Source organism: Pteronotus mesoamericanus, unplaced genomic scaffold (genome assembly GCF_021234165.1).
Source record: "Pteronotus mesoamericanus isolate MK-2021 breed Mesoamerican mustached bat unplaced genomic scaffold, CSHL_Meso_final contig_41, whole genome shotgun sequence".
Classification (NCBI taxonomy): Eukaryota; Metazoa; Chordata; class Mammalia; order Chiroptera; family Mormoopidae; genus Pteronotus; species Pteronotus mesoamericanus.
The window spans coordinates 7,723,692-7,747,724 of record NW_026555152.1 but is presented as its reverse complement, the minus strand read 5'-3'; the positions used below and the strand labels follow the sequence as shown (position 1 = coordinate 7,747,724).

General features: G+C 36.0%; 1 protein-coding gene across 6 annotated transcripts in view; it reads right to left on the bottom strand.

The window, feature by feature from the left end:
* ERC1 (ELKS/RAB6-interacting/CAST family member 1) overlaps positions 1 to 24,033 on the bottom strand; it is a 565,692-nt gene that overhangs the window by 449,472 nt on the left and 92,187 nt on the right. For all 6 annotated transcript variants that reach the window (XM_054577182.1, XM_054577180.1, XM_054577185.1 and 3 more), the window contains exon 3: positions 10,533 to 10,949. In XM_054577182.1, the coding sequence (XP_054433157.1) occupies positions 10,533 to 10,949 (417 nt within the window). The remainder of the gene's footprint in view (positions 1 to 10,532; positions 10,950 to 24,033) is intronic.

The following is a 24,033-nucleotide window of genomic DNA, read 5'->3' as shown; positions in this document are numbered from 1 at the left end:
CTGAAGGAGACAGCCACACACAGTAGGTTACTGGAAGTCTCGAAAAGACTGCCTAAGTTCAGACAGGGTCGGCATCTGACATCATCAGAGGCAGATCCAGAAAGTAAAAACAGAGGTCTCCAACCACAGAGGTCCACACCACAAAGTCAGGAAATCAAGACAGATCGACTTAAGACGCAGAAGCAAAAGAGAAGAGTCTCACGAACAATGGGAAGACAAAGAAATACGCCCCACTCGAAGGGAAAGGAGGAATCCCCACGAAGAGACCTACATGAAATCGAGGCAAGCAAGCTATCAGATAGTGAGTTCCAAACAACGGTTCTAAGGAAGCTCAGTGAGCTCAGTGAGCTCAGAGAGAATTACCAAAAACTACAGGGAAACTATGAGGAACTAACTGCAAACTATATCAGCATGAAAAAGGACATAGAAACTATCAATAAGACCCAAGAGGAACTGAAGAATACAATTTCTGAAGTGAAGAACACAGCAGAAGGAATCAAAAGCAGGCTACATGAAGCTGAGGACCGAATCAGCGAGCTGGAGGACAAGGTAGAAAAAAGCTCCCAGAAAGAGCAAGCAAATGAGAAAAAGACTCAAAAAGCATGAAGAGGCATTGAGGGACATGAAGGACAACCTGAAACGTAATAATATCCGTATAATAGGGATACCAGAAGAAGAGGAGGAGGAAGGGACAGAGAACCTGTTTGAAAAAGTAATGAGGGAAAACTTCCCTAACTGGAGGAGAGAAAAAGTCACACAAGTCCAGGAAGCACAATCCAGGTCCCATTCAAGAGGAACCCAATGAGGCCCACTCCAAGACACATTATCATTAAAACGGCAAACATCAAAGACAAACAGAGACTCCTAACGCAAGCAAGGGTAAAGAGCTAGTAACATGTAAGGGAGCCCCGATAGGGCTAGCCGCCGACTTCTCAGCAGAAACACTGCAGGCCAGAAGGGACTGGCGAGACACATTCCAAGTATTGAAAAGCAAACGTCTGTAACCAAGACTGCTCTACCCGGCAAGGCTCTCAATTCAAATGGAAGGCGAAATAAGGAGCTTCCCAGGCAAAAGGAGGCTAAAAGAATACACCTCCACCAAACCAGCACTGCAAAATACGCTAAAGGGACTGCTTTAAGATGAAGAAAAAGTTTCTATGAAAACCCAGTTCCTTTCAGAGTTGCCAATATTTTTAATACTCATTAATCTGATTGTGACAGTGATGTTATTTTAATTGTTCCTTTAGTATTTGTTGAAACTAAACCTGTCTTAGTATATTTCTTGCCTATATCTATTATTTTAAAAAAAAGCTTTAAATGACTTTTTGGTATTCTTTATACATTTATTGGTTAAAGGTTTGGAGAACTTTTTTCCCTTAAGAAAAACCAAATTAACCATGTTTTAGATGCGTTGTAAATACTTTCCTGTTCTAATCCTTGTCCTTTAATTTTTTATATGTATATTACTATATAGTCTTAAATGTTTAATATAGTCATATTGTCAATATTTACTTTATAGCTTCTGGTGTTGCATATTTTACTTCAGGTCATGAAAAATATTAGTTCTGTTTTCTTCTGAAACTCCTTAAGATTCTACATACTGATTTTTAACTCACCTGAAAATTTCTTGTAGAATGTGTGATATAGGGCTCTATGTTTGTTTTATTTCAAGTAATAGTGGTCCATGCACCTTATTTGTTGAATTAGCCTTATTTTATCCATTGATTTGAAATATCAACTTAATCATATGTTACATTGTTTGACAGATATATACGTTTGTCTCTAGAATGCTCACTATATTCCATTGATCTAATTGATTACTTCTGTGCTGGTGTCATGTTGGTTTAATTGCTGAGACTTTATAATGGTTTTAAATTTTTTTAAGATTTTATAATTAACTTTGACATTTAAAAAATAAATAAAATCAATCTGCATTTAAGAAAGAAAGAGAGAGATGGAACTCCTACCTTTTGCGACACCATAGATGGAACTGGAGGATATTAAACTAAGTGAAATAAGCCAGGTGATGAAAGATTAATACCATATGATCTCACCTATAAGTGGACTCTATTCAACAAAATAAACTAATGAACAAAATAAACTACAGGCACGGAAACATGGAACAGACTGAAAGTGACCAGAGGGGCTGGGGAATGAGAACAATGGTAGAAAGAAGGGGAAGGGACTAGACAAAGAACATGTATGAAAGACCCATGGACATGGACAACAGAGTGGGAATTGACTGTGGGAGAGGGGCTTGGTGGGCTGGTGGTGGGATGGGTGGAGGGCGGTAAAGGGGTAAAAATTGAGACAATTGTAGCAGAATAAACGTGATGTATAAATAAAAAATAAACTTTAAAAAAAATCAAGCATCAAAGGACTATGATCCTTTAGAGAAAAGAAACAAACAAGGTGATGGCCCAGACTTGCTATCTGGTATGTGATGCAAGGTGAGGAAACCCAAACAGAAAACAGCAGTCTTGCAGAGCTCAAAAGACAGATTAACGTGTAAGACTCCCAAAGACAGTGGAAGTGTATAGAGCAGAGTAACACAGAGAAGCAAGCTAGCCAGAAAGGCAGTAGTGTCTAATCTGACAGGGGTCCCCTTGAGTCTTTAGTCACATAGTAAGTGTGCATGCACAGGGCAAGGCTCCACAATGTCAGACAAAGAAAAACTACTGAGGACAAAACAACTACCACAGAGCTACGAGTTAAGCAACTACCTGCACTGACATGGGGCTGGGAAAAATTCAAGTTCCAAATAGCCCAAGTGGAGACAAAATCAGAAGCACTCAGTAGAGATACCTGAAAGGCCAAGTCTTAGGAGCAGAGCTCATCCAGCTCTAGATGGAAAGCTATCTAGAATAGCCCTAACAGAGTATTCAAAAGCAAGTCTTAAAAGGATCAAGTTAATTCACAATTACATTAACTCTTGCAAGACAAAACACTTCACTAAGGAAGACAGTAAAATCTAGAACACATTAATCCAGGACAAAAATCTGAACACGTTAGTTCAGGTCACAATAATCTCTCACCTGCATTAAAACAAACAACTCTTCAGCTTCCTCCCAGCCTCCAGCTTGTCCACATTTAATCAATCCTCCACACTGTAAACAAGGTAATCAACTGGGTACACAGGAGGTATTTCACAATATTTGTTCAATAGATGAGTATAAAACTTTAAAATGTACAAGCTAAAATGAATACTGCTAATTATAAATAATCTTTATTAATAAAATCCTGTAACCTACACATTGCATTTTTATTTTGGTATTTCTGTATCTACTTGAAAATATTAAAACTGCATTTCTTTGAAATACCTCATAATTCAGATACTGAACTATTTTAATTGACCTCATTCCCATTATTTAATTCCACATTAGGTAAATTTGCAAATGCTTTAAGGTGAAACTATTATAATTTCATTTTTAACCCTAGTAAGCATGTAAGCAAAACATAAAGAAAACAGAAATCCATTTGAATAAAAAAAAAATCCTTCTATGCTAAGGAACTAGGATGCATTTTGAACCATGTAGGCATAAAGCTTTCCTATGAAGACATTTTAAAACCTATATCATTCATAACAAATTTCCGTTCAGAGGCCTACATAAAGATCATTACGAACACACCTTGCAGTCAGTGAGCTGATAAACCTCCCCTTTCCCAATGAGCACTTCAAGCCTCTGACTCATGCACTATTAATAATGAGGAAAGACTCTGGAAATAGAAGTGAATGTACTGTTCAAACAAATGCAAGAAGAGGAACATGCTACTTGCTCACTTCATTTAGTTTCTTTTGGCCTGAACGTTTTCATTCAAACAAATTTAAAGTACAGGTAAAATTATCTGGCTCTTGTTCCACTGTCAGTGGTGGTAGATAGTAGAAAATGTGTTCATTTTCTCTCATTAACTTACTAAAGAATAACGACTAATCTAGAGTTAGAAACAAAAATTTCATTTATCTCCTTCTTTAGTAGTTTCTTTCTTTTCAAAAATAAGTCAACTTTTACTTACACAACCGAGAGAAAGGGTTATTTGTGATTAAAAAGTCCTGCTTACATCTGAAATTTATTTTCTTTAAGTTTCAGGTATCAGCCTCCAAAACCCTTGGTTCAAGGGTAGAAGCTCCAGATTGCTTTTGAAGTCCTTTCATGGATTCAATCCTTCACACAAGTTCTAGGTTTACTATACTCACAACCAAGAGAAAACAGAAATAAAGAAAAAGGGAAGGGTAAACAAAAATAATCCTCACTACTTTTTCTGTATCTTAACTCAGCCAAGGTCAGACAGCATTGTACTTTAGCCTTTTACCATCTCTAGTAACAGCATTAATCTGAGAAAAATGTGTCTTCTGTCAAAATGGAAATGAGGCACAAATTACAAAAATAAGGGAGGAGAAATAACTTGAATAAATAAAATGCTCATTTTCCAAAATCACTACGAAAGAGCAAACCCATTAAGGGACTCCTTTTTTCTTTTTTAATTCTTCCTATTCTTTGTTATTTCTAGGGGGGGGGTTTCTATATGTACATATATCTCTATTAATTTTTCCCCTCCCCTCTCCTCTGCTTATCTCTTAGAAATACCAATAATACAGACAGGCATTCTTCAGACATGCTAGTTAGATTCAGGAATCCTAGCCTAGAACCTAGTCAAATATTAAGAATTTTAACATCGAACATTTCTGCAAACCCTAACATGAGGGCAGTTGTGCTGACAAGATTTGCTGATTGAAATATCTAGAGACAAAAACTAGCATAAGTGTTATAATGTTTTAAAACAAAATCATATTTTATTCATCATATAGCATCTACATTTTTAAAAAGAGGAGCATATGTAGGTCTGAAATATATTACTTTCTGGCCTATAGATAATACTTGATATGCATCTGAACTGCAGATCCAAAAATTCCATAGCCTACTTAGGTGATGTTCTGCCAAAAGACAGAAAACAAAAATTTGGGTCTCAAACTTTGGTGTATAATACAATCACTATAAAACTTGTTAAAGCTCCACAGGCACAAGCCCCAAGCACTAACCAAGACTTGCCTGTAATTCAATATTTGCCCAATAGATGTCTTCACTCTTCTATCAATCAAAAGAAAGGCTACACTAAGCAATATAAAATCTAACAGTAAGTAGTCACATAATGTAATTTTGGTACAAAGTGAAAAGAGAATGCTTAATTTAATTTTTTTCTTATTTGGCCTTTATTTGGGGTATTTACCAGTCATCTACAGAATCATGTTCATAAAGTAACAAACTAATCACAAACATTACTGGATATAAATGCCATTTTTATGTGATCGTATTTCATCAAATCTAAGATGCCACTGATTTTAAAACATACCCAGTGTTTTATGTGCTGGAAAGAAAAGGAGGAAATGGCTTCAAATAAATCATGACACAAAGCTTTATTACTCTGAATGTGTATTTTATTCTGATTGTAAGAGTCCTTTTTTACTTATTTAGCCATAGAGTTAAATCATGTATCATTTCGAGTTATTTTTATGACTTTGTCCATACCAATAACTTTTTCTTTAAATGTTGATTCACAGTGTAACGTTCTAAAGACATGCTCAACAACAAATTAAAAGTCAACAATAAATACCATGATGCTCGCACCATCAACTAAAGTGATAACAAAATGGACAGCTATGATTATGTTTGTGAATGCAGAGGCAATCAAATTTAGGAGGAGTGCAACATTGCTGGCAAAGACTGTAAAGTGCTACCAAGAGTAAGACTTAACTCAATTTCGCATTGTTAAAATGGGAGAAACTCTGAGTCTTAGAAGTGATGAAACACACATTTTTAAAAGATGGACAATGATCCAATAACTAATAAGACCTCTGATATCCTGGCACTGCCAATTCATTAAATTCTTTTCGCCCTTCATGAAACGCTAGTGATATAATGTACAACAGTCATTCCAAGTCACCATTCACCTAACCTAGATTAGAGCTATTAGGTTTTTTACTAGACTTCCTTATTTACTTGACTATCCCTTTCCCATTTATTTGCAACACAACCAAGTAAATTTCAAAAGCTAAATGAGATCTTATCACTACTCTAATTAAACACTGGGATGGTTTTCTCCTGTACTTTGAATAAAATTGTTGCATCATCTGCAAGTATCATGAAGGCAAGTGCTCTGTCTCCTAGAGGGCAGGTATTTTCTTTTATTCACTGTTATCTCTCTAATGTTTTGCACATGGTTAGTGCCCAATAAATATCTGATGAATGCGATGAATGAATCTGGCCCTGGGTACCTCTTCAAACTCTCATCTCATGCCAGCGTTCCCCTAGGGCAATATACTTCTGCTCTCTAGCCTCCTTGCTCTTTGCTCAAAATTATTTCCCATCACCCCTTTGAAATTACTAACCCTTCTTTATGAAATGATTTTACCCCATAGCTCGGCAAGACTGTCTCCTTGTCTTTTTTCAGATCTCCCTTAAAGGGCACCTCCTCAAAGATGCTTACCGTGTTTAGAGAAATCCCCTTCCCCAAAATAATTAGATTCCACTCAATTTGTTTATTTTATCTCATAATTATCAGTTTACTGTCTCCCATTAAATGTTTAAGTTCTAGGAGGGCACAAACCATGTGTTCTGGCATGAAAAATGTATAAATGGTCCCTATTCCAGAATTAAATATATTGTATATTAAAGGCTCAATAGATATTTGTTGAATAAGTGAGAAAGGAAAGGTGATACCAAGTCTGTGGCACCTATCTGTTTTGGAAACAATCTTTTTATATTAGTCTAGTCACCTGTTACTAAGCTTTACCCCAAATTATGATTTCAACTTTTGTTAATTTTATTTTCTGACAAATTTAATTCTTTAAGGTTCTTGTGATGGCAATAAAAGAGCCTCTCCTATCTCAAGATTATATTAAAAGCTTTTTACTTACATTTTCTTCCACTGCTTTTATTTCTTAAATGTAGTTCTTTATTGCATCTGGAATTTAATCTAATATAACTATGTAACTGTTTTCCAAATGGATGGCCATTATTCCAAAACATTCATCATATACTTAAAACCATATTATTACTGAATTCTGTTCTATTGATGTATCCATTGCTGTGCCAGTTTCATTGGGTTTAAAATATATATACAGTTTCAAGATATGCTTAATCAAATATTCCTGCATTGTTCTTATAAATAAACTGCAACATCACTTGGGCATGTTTCAGGAATATTCCCTTTGGGGTTACATTGAATTTACAGACTTGGGGGAAAGTGGCATCTTTACATTAATGTACGGTCTACACTGCAATGAAAATTTAGACCTGTCCTTTCTGTTATAATTACTGATATTATTTATTCCATTTCCTAATTCTAATTGCACTGCCTAACACTTCCAGAATAATGTTAAGTACTGATGAATACAACCATCTTTGACCTCTTCCTGACTTTAATGGGTATGTCTACTATGCCACAGTATGCATGATGTTGGTTCTTAATTTGAAATGTGTTTACAGTATGTATTTATTGTGTTATTTACTTAGATCATGTTGTAAAAGTATCATTTGGTTCATATTTTTAGTTCATTGGTTTAGTTTACAATCAAAATGTCTGCAAGCTTTGTCTAATGTCTTTGAGACAGCCATCAAATCCCACAAGGTTCTCTTTTTATAACTGTGTGTAATATATTGAGCCATTGTGGCATTCCCGGAATAAATTCCTTTTGGTCAGAGTAGTATCCTTTTATCATAATGTTGACTCCCTCTGCTAATATTTTATTTGTAATTTCTATATCTTAACTCATAAGCAAAACTGGTTTGGGGATTTAGTTTGCTTTCTGCCTTTCATCAGATTTTAATATGCAGGGGTGAAAAACTGGACATGCTATCCTTCCTGTAAGCTCCAGGTATAAACTTCTTTGCCTAGATTTCAACTTACTCAACTAACATTTCTTGAGTACACACTTTTAGACACTGTCAATATAAAGATTAAAAGACAAAAACTCCTGATGCAAAAAAATAAAATTATGTGAACAATGAAGAAACATATGTAAATATACTATAACATGATTGTTTCATCTATATATGTGTATGAAGCTGCACGAGGAAGACTTCACAGAATCTAAATTTGAGCTAAATCTTAAAGGTAGTGGGAGAAACAAAAGAACAAGCTTTCTAAACATTTGTTTCTGAAGCAATCATCTTCACTTGCTCTTAAATAATTTTAATTTGTATGACTGTTTCCTATAAGATGGTATATATTACTAATGGCAACTGGAATTGAGTGTTGGTATGACTGACAAGACCTATATTTCTTTCCACATTATGTACGTAAGTGGGACTTGGTATTTGTAGAGCTTGTTATTTGAAAATCAATCTTCAAATAACCAGTCCGATTTAAATTCATGGTTTTTCTACCACTTATTCAAATTTACCACATTGATTGTTCTCTGCCAGAATAACACAGTAGCTTTTCACAATACTTAACTATTCACTATTTATTAGCCCCAAAACTCAAAAATAAATGGGTACAGGTTGAAATATTCAGAAGAGATGCTGTAAAAATGTAACATTCAAAATCCATCATGATGATGGTATAGTTTTCATGATACATGCTATTTGAAATTATTATAACTTCTCTAACAATGTTATATGGCCAGACTCTGACTTATCTCATTAAAATATAAAATTTTTAAAGTAAAGTGAAAGAAATTCAGAATGTGCCTATAACATATAAGTTGACAGAAAATTTTCTGAAACAGAATGATGTGGTAATTTGAAGAGCATAACAAATACACTGCTAAAGATTAATTATAAGAGTATAGTATATGCTGTTGGGAGGATGAACTGGTCCAATCACTCTAAAAGACAAGATTATTCAAAGTTTCAAAAATACTAACACTCTTTGAAAACATTTATTTACAGGAATTTATCCTTTAAAAATGATGTTCAGGGATATATAATTAAGGTCAATGCAGCACTGTTTATAATGCTGAAAAATTAATAGTGATCTAAATTTTCAACAGTAAGAGATATTCAAATAAATGCAATGGAACATTATACACGCATCTGAAATTATAAACTCTAATATAGTGACAAAGAAAGATGGTCAAGATAAATTACCAAGAAAAGCAGGTAATATTACATTACGCATAGCTGCACTAATACAGGAGCCACTAACTGCAGGTACATGCTTAAACTGAAATTTGATTAATTAAATTTAGTGTTAAATTACTTATATTTAAATAAAATTTAAAGGTCAGTTCCTCGGTCACCCCAGACACATTTTAACTGCTAAATAGTCACATGTGGCTAGTGGCTGCTGTAGTGGACAGAGCCCATATACATTTCTATTATCACAGAAAGTTATATTAGACAATACTGATAAATAGTTTTCAATCTTTTCAAGGAAAATATAGAATTAATGAAAGAATATATATACAACAAAAATGACTGCAAACATATACATAATGAAAACTGACAGTTATCAGGAGGTAATAATACTTTGGTTTAAGTTTTTGCTCATCTATTTTCTAATTTTACTGTAATAAACTACAACGGATTTACTGTGTAAAAAATTATTTTTAAAAAACAGTGAATTTCTCTTTCAAAAATAAAAATGTTTTCACAGTGAATATTTCAGACTTTTTTGCAAAAGGAGAAATTATGGAACGAACTGTAAATTTAAAAGTATTCTTTTAAAGTTGCTATTTTGCTATTTGGTGAATACTCCTGTTTTTCAACCTCCTTCATCAAATTTCATTTAAAAAGGAATCACTCACACTGGCACTAATACAGTTCTAGGTTGTTCTCTTCCCTATCCAAATCCTAACGTTACCTGCAGACTCTGACCACACAAAGAGAATTACAGCTATCAACTTTTTAAATTCAGTGGAAGGTGAGTTCTTCACTTATGCTTTTTTTAAAATGAAGCATTATCTAGAAAAGTAAAAAATTACTTTTTTTTACAATACTCACAATGGTCAGCTGAAATCTGAGTTTACTCTCTAAAAAATAAGTGACATTGTGCCTATACAGCATTCTTTCTCATTGAACCTCCATGGCAGCAAATGACTTTTTACCTCATATATTTTACAGCAAGGCAACTTCCATGAAGCCACAAGGCAAGCATCCATTACTGCTGCCAAGAGCTTTATAGGCACACCGAAACTGAAGTTACCACTCATTTTCTCTAATTTATATTTTAAAATTGAGCAATAGTTAGCTACTCTGATTCTAGTTTTGTTGTGTGCATCTCTGAACACATCAGAAGATAAGTAGCAAACAAAGAAAATTCTGTGCCCCTCTAGCAACAAAATGAGTCTAAAAAACCAGGAAGAGAAAGAAAGGACCGAGAAAGTCATCAAGCCAGTATACATATACGAGTCAATGTCATCTCATACAAGAGAACAAATCAGAATACAAAGCAGCAAAACACTTATGTACCAAAGAAAAAATTCCCTTTCACTAGCTCAGTAGAGACTATAAATTTATCTAGGCCAAGATGCTGACTAATCATGGATAAAAAGCCAGTTAGTTATAACAATTGAAAAAAATGGTACTCACCTCTCTCAACATACTGTTCTCTTTTTCCTTCTGCTCCAAAAGGCTTTCTAGGTGGTGGACATGCATCTCTGCTTCTGCCAGTCGTCTTGTTCGCTCATGGTCTTCCTCAGTAGCCTTAGCAGAAAGTCCTTTGCTCTGCAACATCTCCAGAAGTTTCTTGATGGATTCATCGCGAGCATTCAGGGTTTGCTTCTGAGTCTCAATGCGCAGTTCCATTTCCTCCAGAGTCTTTCGAAGAAGGAATAGCTCTTTGGCCTGTCTTTCATGTTCAGCATGTAGCCTCTGGAAGTTCTCTTCTGTTAGCTCTGCCACACAAGGTTCACCAGTCCGACTGCTGCTATCTTGCTGAAATAGCTGATTCAGGTCCCTCTGGATCCGTAATTCATCTTGGAGAGCCTGGATTGTCATCTGCATGTGCTAGGACCGAGACAAAAAGCAAAATCCCAAATCAGCTTTCCTCCTCAAGCATCAGAAACAGGGTAGATTGGGGAACCCAAAAGCAATTATCAGGTTTCTCAGAACCCTGCATTTAGCCAATCAGAGTTCACGTTATTCTGTTTTACATTGTCTTTTAAAAAATGATTGCAATAATCTGTAAAATATCAGTAATTTAACTTATGTTTATCCCCAAAAGGAAACATGTATGGCAGCTCCTCATTTTATATAAGCCATGACAAAAATAAAGACACTGTTCAAAATAAGTATTATTACATAAAACTGAGGGGAGGGGAGAGAGAGACATGGGAGATCCACAGGAATATAAAAATATCACACAAAAAAAATTTTATCAAAAAAATGACTTTTAATAATTTACCATTAAATTTACACCTTAAATAATAACCACTAGCATTTAATGAGTAGTTTCTACATACCAGATTGTGCCAAACACTTTTTATGTGTTAATTCCTTTAATCCTCATTTTGAGACATACACTATTATTTCAATTTTATTGATGATGGCACTAGGCTTACAGGGATCTAAATAACTTGGCCAACATCACACAGTAAGTGGTACATCTTAGATTTAAAACAAAGCAATTTTCTCAGACCACTGAAACAAAGATTACCAGAGTTAATAATCTGAAGCTTTAAAAAAGGCTCTGCCTATGTAAGCTCTTTATACAGGGAACACAACAATACCGGAGTGTAATTAAATGAAGATGTGCAGTTAAACTATTAAAATATTTGAGAGGGCACATCTTTAGCCTATACCCCTAATGAACGTATATGAACCTTTAATCTCAATAAATAAATTCCAGCACATTATACAAAGAATCTAAAATATGTAACATCAACAATCTTATGTTTAGAAAGGAAGAAGCAACAATAAAAGATCCCTCTTTGTATTTAAGGTATCAAGGCCTAGCACTGCCACAGTAGAAAGAATACCAACCCATAATCAAAAGATGTAAATTTTAGTTCCAGGTCTCATAGTAACTACCTACGTAATTTGGGACACATTGCCAATTTTCTGGGTTTCAGATTCCTCATATTTAAAATGAGGATATAAATACCTGTACCATATTTTCACAGAGTTAATAATATCATGAAAATCTTTGTATTGTATGTTTTAAAACATACCTTACTTATTTTGGCATACTGCAAAAGGGCAGTTATAGTAATTATCTCAAAGAAATTATTTGCCAAGTGTATGAGATGTATGTGCAGAGATCATCACTGTTGTTTATAATAGTGATAAAATTTTTAAAAATCTAAATGGATATTAATAGGTGACAAGTAAATGAGGAACATCCACACAATTTAATACCATATATCAATTAAAAAATAGCAATACAAATTTATATTTACTAATGAAAACTATGGCCACAATATATTTTAAGTGTAAAAAAGTAGGGTATGTATTAGCAAGTATAGAAAGATCTCAATCCTGATATTTAAAAGAATATATACATGCAGAGAAAAATCTAAAAGGATATAAACAATTACCAATGACACCTCTGAGTATGGGTAACTTTCACGTTTTTTCATACTCTTTTATACTGTCTAACTCTCCTACAGTAAGCATATAAACATTTTGTAATTAAAAAAAAAAAGCTTTTACCAAAAATTAAAAAAACAGACTTCAAAGATTTCTGATAGGTGGAAACACCGTGTTCAATCTGCTACCACTTTTGTTTTCTTTTTAAAGAACTATAATTACTATTTATTGTAAATTTTGAAATAGTCACTAGAAATAAAAAATACTTCTAGAAAGTTATATAAGCAATAATTACAATTAATGATTATTTTTTTAAAATAATCTGGAATGACTGAAGGACAAATTTTAAGAAGGCTGTATTATATGTATTCTATTCCTCTTGAAAATTTTTAACTGAGGTATGGCTGACATTGAAATTTTTAAAAAACAGCTTTATTGAGATATAATTCATATGCCATATAGTTCACCTGTTTTTTCACCTATGGTTTTCAGCATATTAAAAGTTGTACATCAGTTCCTACTGTCTAATTCTAGAACACTTTTCATCATTCCTAAGAGAAATTCAGAACCCATTAGCAGACAGTCACTTCCTATCTTTCCTTCTCCTAATCTTCCTTAAGAAGGAATGAAACTCTGATACATACTACAATATGGATGAACCTTGAGGATATTACACTAAATGAAATAAGCCAGTCACAAAAGGCAAATATTATATGATTCCACTCATACGAATTATCTATAACAGTCAAATTTATAAAGACAAAAAGTAGGACAGTGGTTGCCAGGAGCTGAAAATGGGGAGTAATTGTTTAATTTGTATAGAGATTCAATGTTACAGGATGAAGAGTTCTGGAGTTTGATGGTAGTGATGGTTGCACAACAATATGAATGGACCTGATGCCAGTGAACTAACAGTATGCTTGAAAGATGTTAAAGATGGGAAATTGAAGATGATATGTAAATGTAAGGCATATTTTACAACAAAAAATATGGGTAAGATGCCTCCATAGAATTCCATTTAATTATAAAATAATTTATTTATAACCATTAATAATATTTATGTTGGTTCTCATTTATCACTATTGTTACAGGCACCTTCATATGTATATCTTTGCACATGTATCCAAATTTTTCCTGGGAATCAATTTTCATAGGCACAACCACTTGACTGGAGGGTAGGCAGCTATAATTTTGATACATATTACAAATTATATCGAAAGGGGGTCTGTACAGATTTAAACTTCCACCAAACAGTGTCTGGGAGTGACCATTTCCCTATACCTTTGACAACATTAGGTGTTTTCTCCTCCCTTCCTCCCCCCCTCTTTCTGGCATTTCTTTGATTGCAAGTGAGGCTGAATATTTCTTCACACATCTACTGGCACTTTGTATTCCTTCCTCTGTGACTTAGTTGTTCTTATTCTTTGCCCATTTTGTTATTGGGACATTTAACCATTTTCCTAATCCATTTTAAGAGTTTACATAATCTTTTGCCTGCTGTGTATGTTTCAAATATATTTCCAAGTCTGTCATTTTTCTTCTATCATAGTTTATAGCAGCTTTTAAATAGAAAAAGATTTTAATGTAACAATATTAACTTTTTCTTTTATAATTTCTGGTTTTGATTTTATGTAAGAAGTAAACTTTTAATTCTGACAGTCTTTGAACTCTTGAAAAGCATTGCTTTTTCTCACCAAGAATAAATTTACAATAAAATTAATTCATAAATTAAAATTGATAATTTTTAAATTATGATTTTTAAAATGCACTTAACTGTCAGCATTATATTTTAAAGATTCTTAACAGCTGCTGGAGTTCAAAATCCTTAATAAAATAGTATGTCAAAATGCTAATCCTCTGAAGTCTATAATCAACCCTAATTTCCTTCTTTCCCTTTGGAATTCAAAAAATTCAGAAATTAATTTATCCCAAAGGAAAATATCAGAAGTTAAATTCAACAGTGAAACTGATTTCTAGGTACTAGTCCTCCTTTTTTGGATATTCATCACCATTCATTCAAGTCAGGATAAACTGTTGATGACAGCTAACAGTCTCACATACACTTAAGCATTCATGATTAAGTCTAGTAGGGCAATTACTATTTTGGCGAAGAAAAAATGCAACTACTGCCCTGGCTGGTGTGGCTCAATAGACTGAGTGCCAGCTTGCGAACCAAAGTGTCACTGGTTCAATTCCCAGTGAGGGCAAGTGCCTGGGTTGGAGGCAAGATCCCCAGTAAGGGGCGCATGAGAGGCAACCACACACTGATGTTTTTCTCCCTCTCGTTCTCCCTCCCTTCCCCCATCTCTAAAAATAAATTTAAAAATAGAATCTTTTTTAAAAAATGCAATTACCAATGCATCTGACTTCTTCAGATCCACTCACACTCATTTTACTATGGTATACAATCAAAACAATGCTAAGGGCACACAGGAATTTTCTCCATTGAAATAGGAAAAAACATTCCTGCTCTAGGCTATATTCAAGCTAGATTTACTTTATAAAAGTATTGCTAAACCCTTGGGAAAAGAAAGAAGGAGGCTAGAAGCCATGCTATTCTTTTTCTAGCACGTTTGAACAGAAGATAAAATGAGTACATCTGTACATCTCAGAGATGTTTATAATGGTTAATTTTTTTAAAAAAAAGCATGTATTGAATTTAGTGGAAACATTTCAGCTGTAAGATATTAGGAGAATTTCTCTTTGGGAATTCTGCTCTTGACACTCTCCAAAATGATCTCATGCTTTTCACATTCTAAAATTTATACCAACACACACTAGTCAACTTTTCACTCTAACACTCAGCTTGATCTGGAAAGACTGGAAAGTGTTAAAAATTTACTCCAAGAATTGTGTAATTATTACACCAAACTACAGCTTGATGAAATATTGTGAACAATAGCATTGAAAATTCTTCAATCTCTGAGAGGAACGATGACTTTTATTTAAAAAATAATACATCTATAAATATGACAAGATCTCAACTACTCTTTGTATATTTTAAATAAATATCAGAGGCTCTTATGAAGCAGAACTTTCAACAAATAAACTATCATTAGGTTCTTGGAACAAAAGAAATGTTTTGATCCAATTTATCCTGAGTTCTAAAAGTTTTAGTTACAGAAAAAGAATGTCGTAGATACATAAAATTGGTCATCATTTACAAACAACATATCACAAAGAACTAAATGAATGATTTGTAAAGGTGACTATGTTAAATTAAGGATAATTTTTTTCTGAAACATGTATATACATAAACTTTATTAACTCAAGATGCAAAGGAGCTCATAATAATTCTTACTAAAGTCATCTGAGTCAAGCTTCCAGCTTTCACAGACTATTTGATGCTCTACTCTGTGCTGAAACAACAATGTATCTCTAAGAACAGCATTTATCCGACTAATATGCAATTTATATCTTTGTATGTATCTTCAGTAAAAACATTCTAAAACTTAGGGCTGTCATCTTTTTACTCTGAGGAACAACACAGTGCTTAATATAGTTAGTATTCAAATTTTTAATGAAAGGTTGACAAAAACAAATTTTGAGCAATTATTTTGAAAATAAATGGTTACTGGATAATAGATGCAAACCAAACCCCTGTAAGAAAAGAAAGATTTTCCCCTCTAATACAGTGAATTACTCTATTCTATAACAATCACTTCTTTACCAGCCAACACAAATAATTCCATCTTAAATTTAATCTAGACAAAATACATAGTACAAATGTTAATTATAAACTCTGAGTTTATTTATGTTTGATCTAAAGTAAATAGATAATTTTCAGATAATTAACAATCAACAAGACTCTTTCATACTTTTAGTACTACAAAGTACACAAAAAGAATAGAGCTCCTATCTAAAAATAAAGCTTATAAATTTGTAAACACAACAATTATATACATACACATGCTTACCTGTACTATACCCTATTATAAGTTTTAAATTAACTATATTCAAAAAGAGAAATGTGACACATTAAGCATTTACTATACATGCAATATATTCAAATAAAATTTAGAACCTATGAGCTGGACTCATGAATATTTACTATGAAAAGAAAGTGTTCTAATTTCTATCATTTTAGAAGAACCTTGGTAAGTAATTTAATGAGTCTGAAGCCCAGAGGCTGTGAAGGAGAGTCTCTAAGGTAATTCCTTTCTTCTAATGATTAGTCTAGTTGTCTTTCAGTTGATGACAAGGATTTATTTTCTATACAGCAAAACACACTGTAAACTCTCAAATATTATACCAAAACCAAGTCCTCAGTTAAATTTAAACAACAGCAAGAGACACACTACAATGCAAGAAACAATCACACCAGAACTTGAAGCTTATTCTCCTTTTAAGGAAAAAAAAAAAAGAAGACACTGGAATCAAGCAAATGAACAAGAAATTACACTAGAATTTTAGAAGCTACTCTCTGCTACTGAATCCAAGAAAAATAGGAGTTTCTACCATTAGGCTAGCATAACCCAGAACTGAAGTTAAAGACATTTTTTTTTAAATGCTATAAAAATGGAGAAATCCTAAGATGGTAGTACAGTCTATATGGTATAGGCTCAACAAAATAATCAACAACTCAAGTAACAATAAGCAGCTTTTCACAAGAGTTCTAGTAATCCCAAATAGCTTTTAGTTACCCAAATCCCATACTATTTATTTACCTCTTAACCTCTTCCTATGCAATCTCTTCTGCCCTTTCCCTCTCTTTTTTTTCATGCCTAGCTAAATCCTCCATTTTCATTTTTTTAAGATTTTATTTATTTATTTTAGAGAGACAGGAAGGGAGGAAAAAAGAGAGGGACAGAAACATTGATGTGAGAGAGATATGTAAATTGGTTGGCTCTCACACGCCCCCAACTGGGGACCTGGCCCGCAACCCAGGCATGTGCCCTGGCTGGGAACTGAACCAGTGACCTTTCAGTCCGCAGGCCAACACACAATCCACTGAGTACAGTAGCCAGGGCTTGTGCTTTCATTTTTAGATCAGGCATCACCTCCTCTAGAAAAGCCTGTTCTGACTCCCAAACTGAAAGAGCAAGGAAGGAATTGGTAAAGTACAGAAGTAAGAAAAGACAGTACTCCAGGAGAAATTACAATATTAAAAATATCATACTAAACAATGTCAAGATTGAATAGATTCATTCCATTAAAATAACATCAAAATATTTTTTAAAAATCTTTAAAATAAAATTGACTAGTAAAGGGATCCTATAACAACTATTTCTACAATGTTTAAAACTTGAGAATGCTCTGCAGTTACAGCCTTTGCAGAACTGCAATGAACCATAAAAATACTATTGATTCCAGCAGCATTCTAAGTATCAAGCTCACTTCTTTTCTAATTCTGTACAACCCAAAAGCTTTAAACACCTGAAACAAAAACAAATGAGGTTAACTAAATTCCCAAATTTAGTCACTGAAATACTGGTAACTGACTCAACAACAAGAAAGAGGGTAATGAAAAAAGAGGTGGGCCTGGCCAGTGTGGCTCAGTTGGTTGGAGCACTGTCCCCTAAACTAAAGGGTCATGGGTTCAATTTCCAGTCAGGGCACACACCTAGGTCGCAGGTTCTGTCCCTAGTTGCGGTGCATACAAGAAGCAACTGATCAATGTTTCTCTCTCACATCAATGTTTCTCTCTTTCTCTCTCTCTCTCTCTCTCCCTCCCTACCTCTCCCTCCTTTCCTTTACCTCTCTCTAAAAATCAATAAACATGTCCTCAGGTGAGGATAAAAAAACAGAGAAAATAAGAAAGAAGTAGGTGAAACCAATCAGCTATGAAAGTGTTAACAGCTAACACTGACAATGGCATTCCTGGGAGTGAATTCTGCTGAATGCACACACACATTGGAGGCGAGAAGTCTGGCTAAGTGAAGGCAGTCCGGCTACATTCAACGGTAGCACATAATAGAAGGCCTGCTGACAGGAGTTAATGTCTGTGTAAAGCACTGAAGTCACTATGTACCCAAAGCTTATCATAAGCTATAGAATTTCTTTTCCCCCCCTCCTTTTCCTCCAGAGAACTGGAAGTGAGAAAGTCTGATACTGAGAAAGTACAAAAAGATCATGACCTGACAGTCTTATAGAAAAGCATTCATGTACAGAGCTATTATTTAAGATGCTTTCACATACACTATAACAAAAAAATTTAAAATTAAGATGAAGCCCAACAAAATTAGTTGCATAAATAATTCTACCTGAGGGAGAAAATAGCATTAAATGTGTATTGTATAAACAACATCAATAAACCCGAATAAACTGACCAAAATCATTCACATCTTTGTTCAAGACATATTTTTAGTAATGTACTTTCCTATAAAAATAAAATCTAGAGGCTTCCAGTCAAGCTGGCAGAGTAGGTAATGCTGTGCTCACCTACTTCCATGACCACATCAAAATTACAACTAAATTACAGAGCCACCACTCTTGAGAACCAGCTGAAGACTAACTGAACAGAACACCTATGTAACTAAGGATGTAAAGAAGCCACAATGAAACTGGTAGGAAGGGTGGAGATGCGAAATGGCCAGGTCACACACCTACTGCATGGTCGTTAGGAATCACAGGGATATCTCGATTGCAGAGGTTCCCCATGAGGAGTAAGGGGTCCCAGCCCCACACTGGACTTCCCAGTCTTGGCTATCAGTGACAGGAAGAGAAATTCCCATAACATCTGACTGTGAAAACCAGCATCAATTGTATCCATGAAGGAAAGGGAGCAGCTGAAGACTGAGGCAAATCTCTTTAAAAACCCATGGATGGACTCACTAGCTCACAAGTACACTTGCTCTGAGCGCTGGTGCTGGGGCAACAGCTCAAGAAACACCAGGAACACATGAGGAGGAAATAAACTGACTAACTTCAGGGTAAGCGCTAGAGGGGCAGGGGTTGGAGCAACTTTCTCTGGAGTCGGAAACGCTCACAAGTGCCACTATTACTCTGTCCTCCAAAGTAGCTGATGCAGCAGAGGCAAGTACCAAATCTGTGCTCTCCATTAACCTGGCTAATACCATTTACTCCACCCTGGAGATTCCTGAGATCCCACCCCAACCAATTCAACCACTAAGTGTGACCCTCTAGGTTCCTCCATAGGAGCATCCTGCTTTAGATTGTACGTCACAACTTTCCAAAAATCTCTCAAAGATGCACAAGCCCTAAACAAGCAGTGGGTGGCCTCAGCATGACCTATAGCTCTTAATTAGCAGCCCCAGGCAGAACAGAAAGGGCAACCAGTGTAAACGTACACTGTAACTCCCATCAGGTGGTGCCAATTCTGACATAAGTAGCAGCCATCCTGGGCTTAAATATCACTTCAACTAAGCAGCCGCAAGCCCAGTACAAGGAAGAGCTGGCCTCAGCTCATATTGTGGTGCCCACCTAGATCAATCCCACAGAAAGTGGCATCCAGCCTCTGTTCACAACATAGCCACTCCGAAGTGCCTCAAACCCAGCAAAAGTGGCAACCTAATACACCTCACTCTGTAGGTCCTACCAAGAGGCCCGAAGCCAGGTACAAGCAGCAAACCTGGGCCTGCACCGAACCACCTTGAAAAAGTCTCTAGAGGCAACACGCCAGTCGCCAGTTTCAGACCACACCAGAGAACCACACAACCAGCTCCACAAACAATACTTCCAAAGTACAAACTTGGCCTAGCTCACTAAAGTGACTCCCACTGAGGGGTCAGCCCCCAAACAACAGCTTGTCTGTTAATCATGACCAGTCCTGATACCCATTGACGTGCCAACAGCAATCGAGGCTCAACTACAGCAGGAGGGCGCACACAGCCCACAAGAGGAGATTCCATGAAGGACCCAGCTCCAGTGAGGAGGGAGTATGCACCACTTGGCTCCGCAGGACACCTTATACATAAGGCACCTCTGCCAAGAAAAAGAGACATAGCAGATCTACCAAATAAATAAAAACAAAAACAGGGAGTGAGAAAAAATAAGAAGAGAAAGAAACATCTCAAATGAAAGAAGAGGACCAAACTCAGGACACAAATGAAAGAACAGGAAAGAACTAAACAAGGTGGAGGCAAGAAATCTACCAGATACAGAGTTGAAAAGAGTGGTTACAAGGAAGCTTAATGAACTAATGAAAAAATAGATAAGCTCAGTAAGAACTTCAACAAGCAGGAAACATATAAAAGGACATAGAATCATAAAAAAAAGAACCTGTCAAAATAAAAAATTCAGTATCTGAAAAGAAAAATAAATACATAAGAAGAAATAAACAGCACATTAGATGAAGCAGAGGATCAAATGAGTAATTTGGAAAACAAAGTTGTAGAAAACCACCAACTGAAACAGTAAAAAAATAAATTCTAAAAATGAGTAGTTGAAGGGACCTTTAAGATAATATTAAGCACACCAATATTTGCATTATAAAGATACCAGAATGAGGAGAGAGAGAGAGACAGCAAGGGATTGAAAAACTACTTGAAGACATAACGACTGAAAAAGTCACTAAAATGGCACAGGAAACATACAAGTTCAGGGCACAGAAAAGACCCAAATTAAGACGCATCGTAAATTGGATTTTTAAAGATGGCGGAGGAGTGGAAGTCACACTGAACTCCCAGGACCAACCTGGAATTACAACTAAACTGGGGAGAAATCACCAGGAACAAACAATTGAACAATAGGAAGAGAGGAGCCTTGTAACCTCAGAGACAGAAGAATCGGCTTCAGCACAATCTAACTGGTAAGGAGTGCGGTAGAGAATCAAGGAGGCGGGCAGAGCACCCACGGGTGGCAGCACCCGAAGGATATTGAAATGGCCTGTTGGATCCCCCCTGAGAAGAGAGGGGTCTAAACCAAAAGTGGGGATCTCTAGCCCACAACACCAGAGTCCAAAAGATACACAGAAAACAGCCAGCTGCGAAAAGCGACACGGTTGCTCTCTGCCAGAGACAGGCAGCTGGAGATGCAAAGAACCGTTTAAAGGACCAACACATACATTTTTATTTGCAGCCACTTATCCCGGTCTCCGGCAAAGGTGGGGGAGAGTGGGCTAGAGACGCCTGAGGAGAGACTGGGGAAGGAGGCTTTGGCGAAAGGACTGAGAGTAGCCGGTGGGATCTTGGTGCTGATTCATCCCCCATGCGGCAGCGGCCATCTTGCTCAGGCAGAGACCACTTCCCCTGAACAGCACCAGCGTCAAAGGACCCAAAAGCCCTGCTCCCAGGCGGGATTCCACCCCGCCCTGCGCTGTCTAACCCGCCCGCTGAGTGCAGAGTGGCAGCCACAGAAAGTACATCCCTGGCTAAAGGGGGCACAGAGAGGTCTGGAGACACTTGAGGAGAGACTGGGGATGGAGGCTGTGCGGAGAGAAGGGAGAGAGTAGCCAGCGGGGTCCCAGTGTGGACTCCTCCCCCATAAGGCAGCAGCGTGAGTGCACCCAATAACCCCACCCCCAGGAGGCAATCCGCCCCGCCCTGAGCTGTCTAAGGCGGCCTGCTGAGTGCAGAGTGAATAGATTAACGCCTGAAGGAGACAGCCACACACAGTAGGTTACTGGAAGTCTCGAAAAGACTGCCTAAGTTCAGACAGGGTCGGCATCTGACATCATCAGAGGCAGATCCAGAAAGTAAAAACAGAGGTCTCCAACCACAGAGGTCCACACCACAAAGTCAGGAAATCAAGACAGATCGACTTAAGACGCAGAAGCAAAAGAGAAGAGTCTCACGAACAATGGGAAGACAAAGAAATACGCCCCACTCGAAGGGAAAGGAGGAATCCCCACGAAGAGACCTACATGAAATCGAGGCAAGCAAGCTATCAGATAGTGAGTTCCAAACAACGGTTCTAAGGAAGCTCAGTGAGCTCAGTGAGCTCAGAGAGAATTACCAAAAACTACAGGGAAACTATGAGGAACTAACTGCAAACTATATCAGCATGAAAAAGGACATAGAAACTATCAATAAGACCCAAGAGGAACTGAAGAATACAATTTCTGAAGTGAAGAACACAGCAGAAGGAATCAAAAGCAGGCTACATGAAGCTGAGGACCGAATCAGCGAGCTGGAGGACAAGGTAGAAAAAAGCTCCCAGAAAGAGCAAGCAAATGAGAAAAAGACTCAAAAAGCATGAAGAGGCATTGAGGGACATGAAGGACAACCTGAAACGTAATAATATCCGTATAATAGGGATACCAGAAGAAGAGGAGGAGGAAGGGATAGAGAACCTGTTTGAAAAAGTAATGAGGGAAAACTTCCCTAACTGGAGGAGGGAAAAAGTCACACAAGTCCAGGAAGCACAATCCAGGTCCCATTCAAGAGGAACCCAATGAGGCCCACTCCAAGACACATTATCATTAAAACGGCAAACATCAAAGACAGAGACTCCTAACGCAAGCAAGGGTAAAGAGCTAGTAACATGTAAGGGAGCCCCGATACGGCTAGCCGCCGACTTCTCAGCAGAAACACTGCAAGCCAGAAGGGACTGGCGAGACACATTCCAAGTATTGAAAAGCAAACGTCTGTAACCAAGACTGCTCTACCCGGCAAGGCTCTCAATTCAAATGGAAGGCGAAATAAGGAGCTTCCCAGGCAAAAGGAGGCTAAAAGAATACACCTCCACCAAACCAGCACTGCAAAATACGCTAAAGGGACTGCTTTAAGATGAAGAAAAAGTTTCTATGAAAACCCAGTTCCTTTCAGAGTTGCCAATATTTTTAATACTCATTAATCTGATTGTGACAGTGATGTTATTTTAATTGTTCCTTTAGTATTTGTTGAAACTAAACCTGTCTTAGTATATTTCTTGCCTATATCTATTATTTTTAAAAAAAGCTTTAAATGACTTTTTGGTATTCTTTATACATTTATTGATTAAGGGTTTGGAGAACTTTTTTCCCTTAAGAAAAACCAAATTAACCATGTTTTAGATGCGTTGTAAAATCTTTCCTGTTCTAATCCTTGTCCTTTAATTTTTTATATGTATATTACTATATAGTCTTAAATGTTTAATATAGTCATATTGTCAATATTTACTTTATAGCTTCTGGTGTTGCATATTTTACTTCAGGTCATGAAAAATATTAGTTCTGTTTTCTTCTGAAACTCCTTAAGATTCTACATACTGATTTTTAACTCACCTGAAAATTTCTTGTAGAATGTGTGATATAGGGCTCTATGTTTGTTTTATTTCAAGTAATAGTGGTCCATGCACCTTATTTGTTGAATTAGCCTTATTTTATCCATTGATTTGAAATATCAACTTAATCATATGTTACATTGTTATATATATACGTTTGTCTCTAGAATGCTCATTACATTCCATTGATCTAATTGATTACTTCTGTGCTGGTGCCATGTTGGTTTAATTGCTAAGACTTTATAATGGTTTTAAATTTTTTTAAGATTTTATAATTAACTTTGACATTTAGAAAAATAAAATCAATCTGCATTTAAGAAAGAAAGAACAAAAGAAAGAGAGAGATGGAACTCCTATCTTTTGTGCCAACATAGATGGAACTGGAGAATATTAAGCTAAGTGAAATAAGCCAGGTGATGAAAGACTAATGCCGTATGATCTCACCTATTAGTGGAATCTA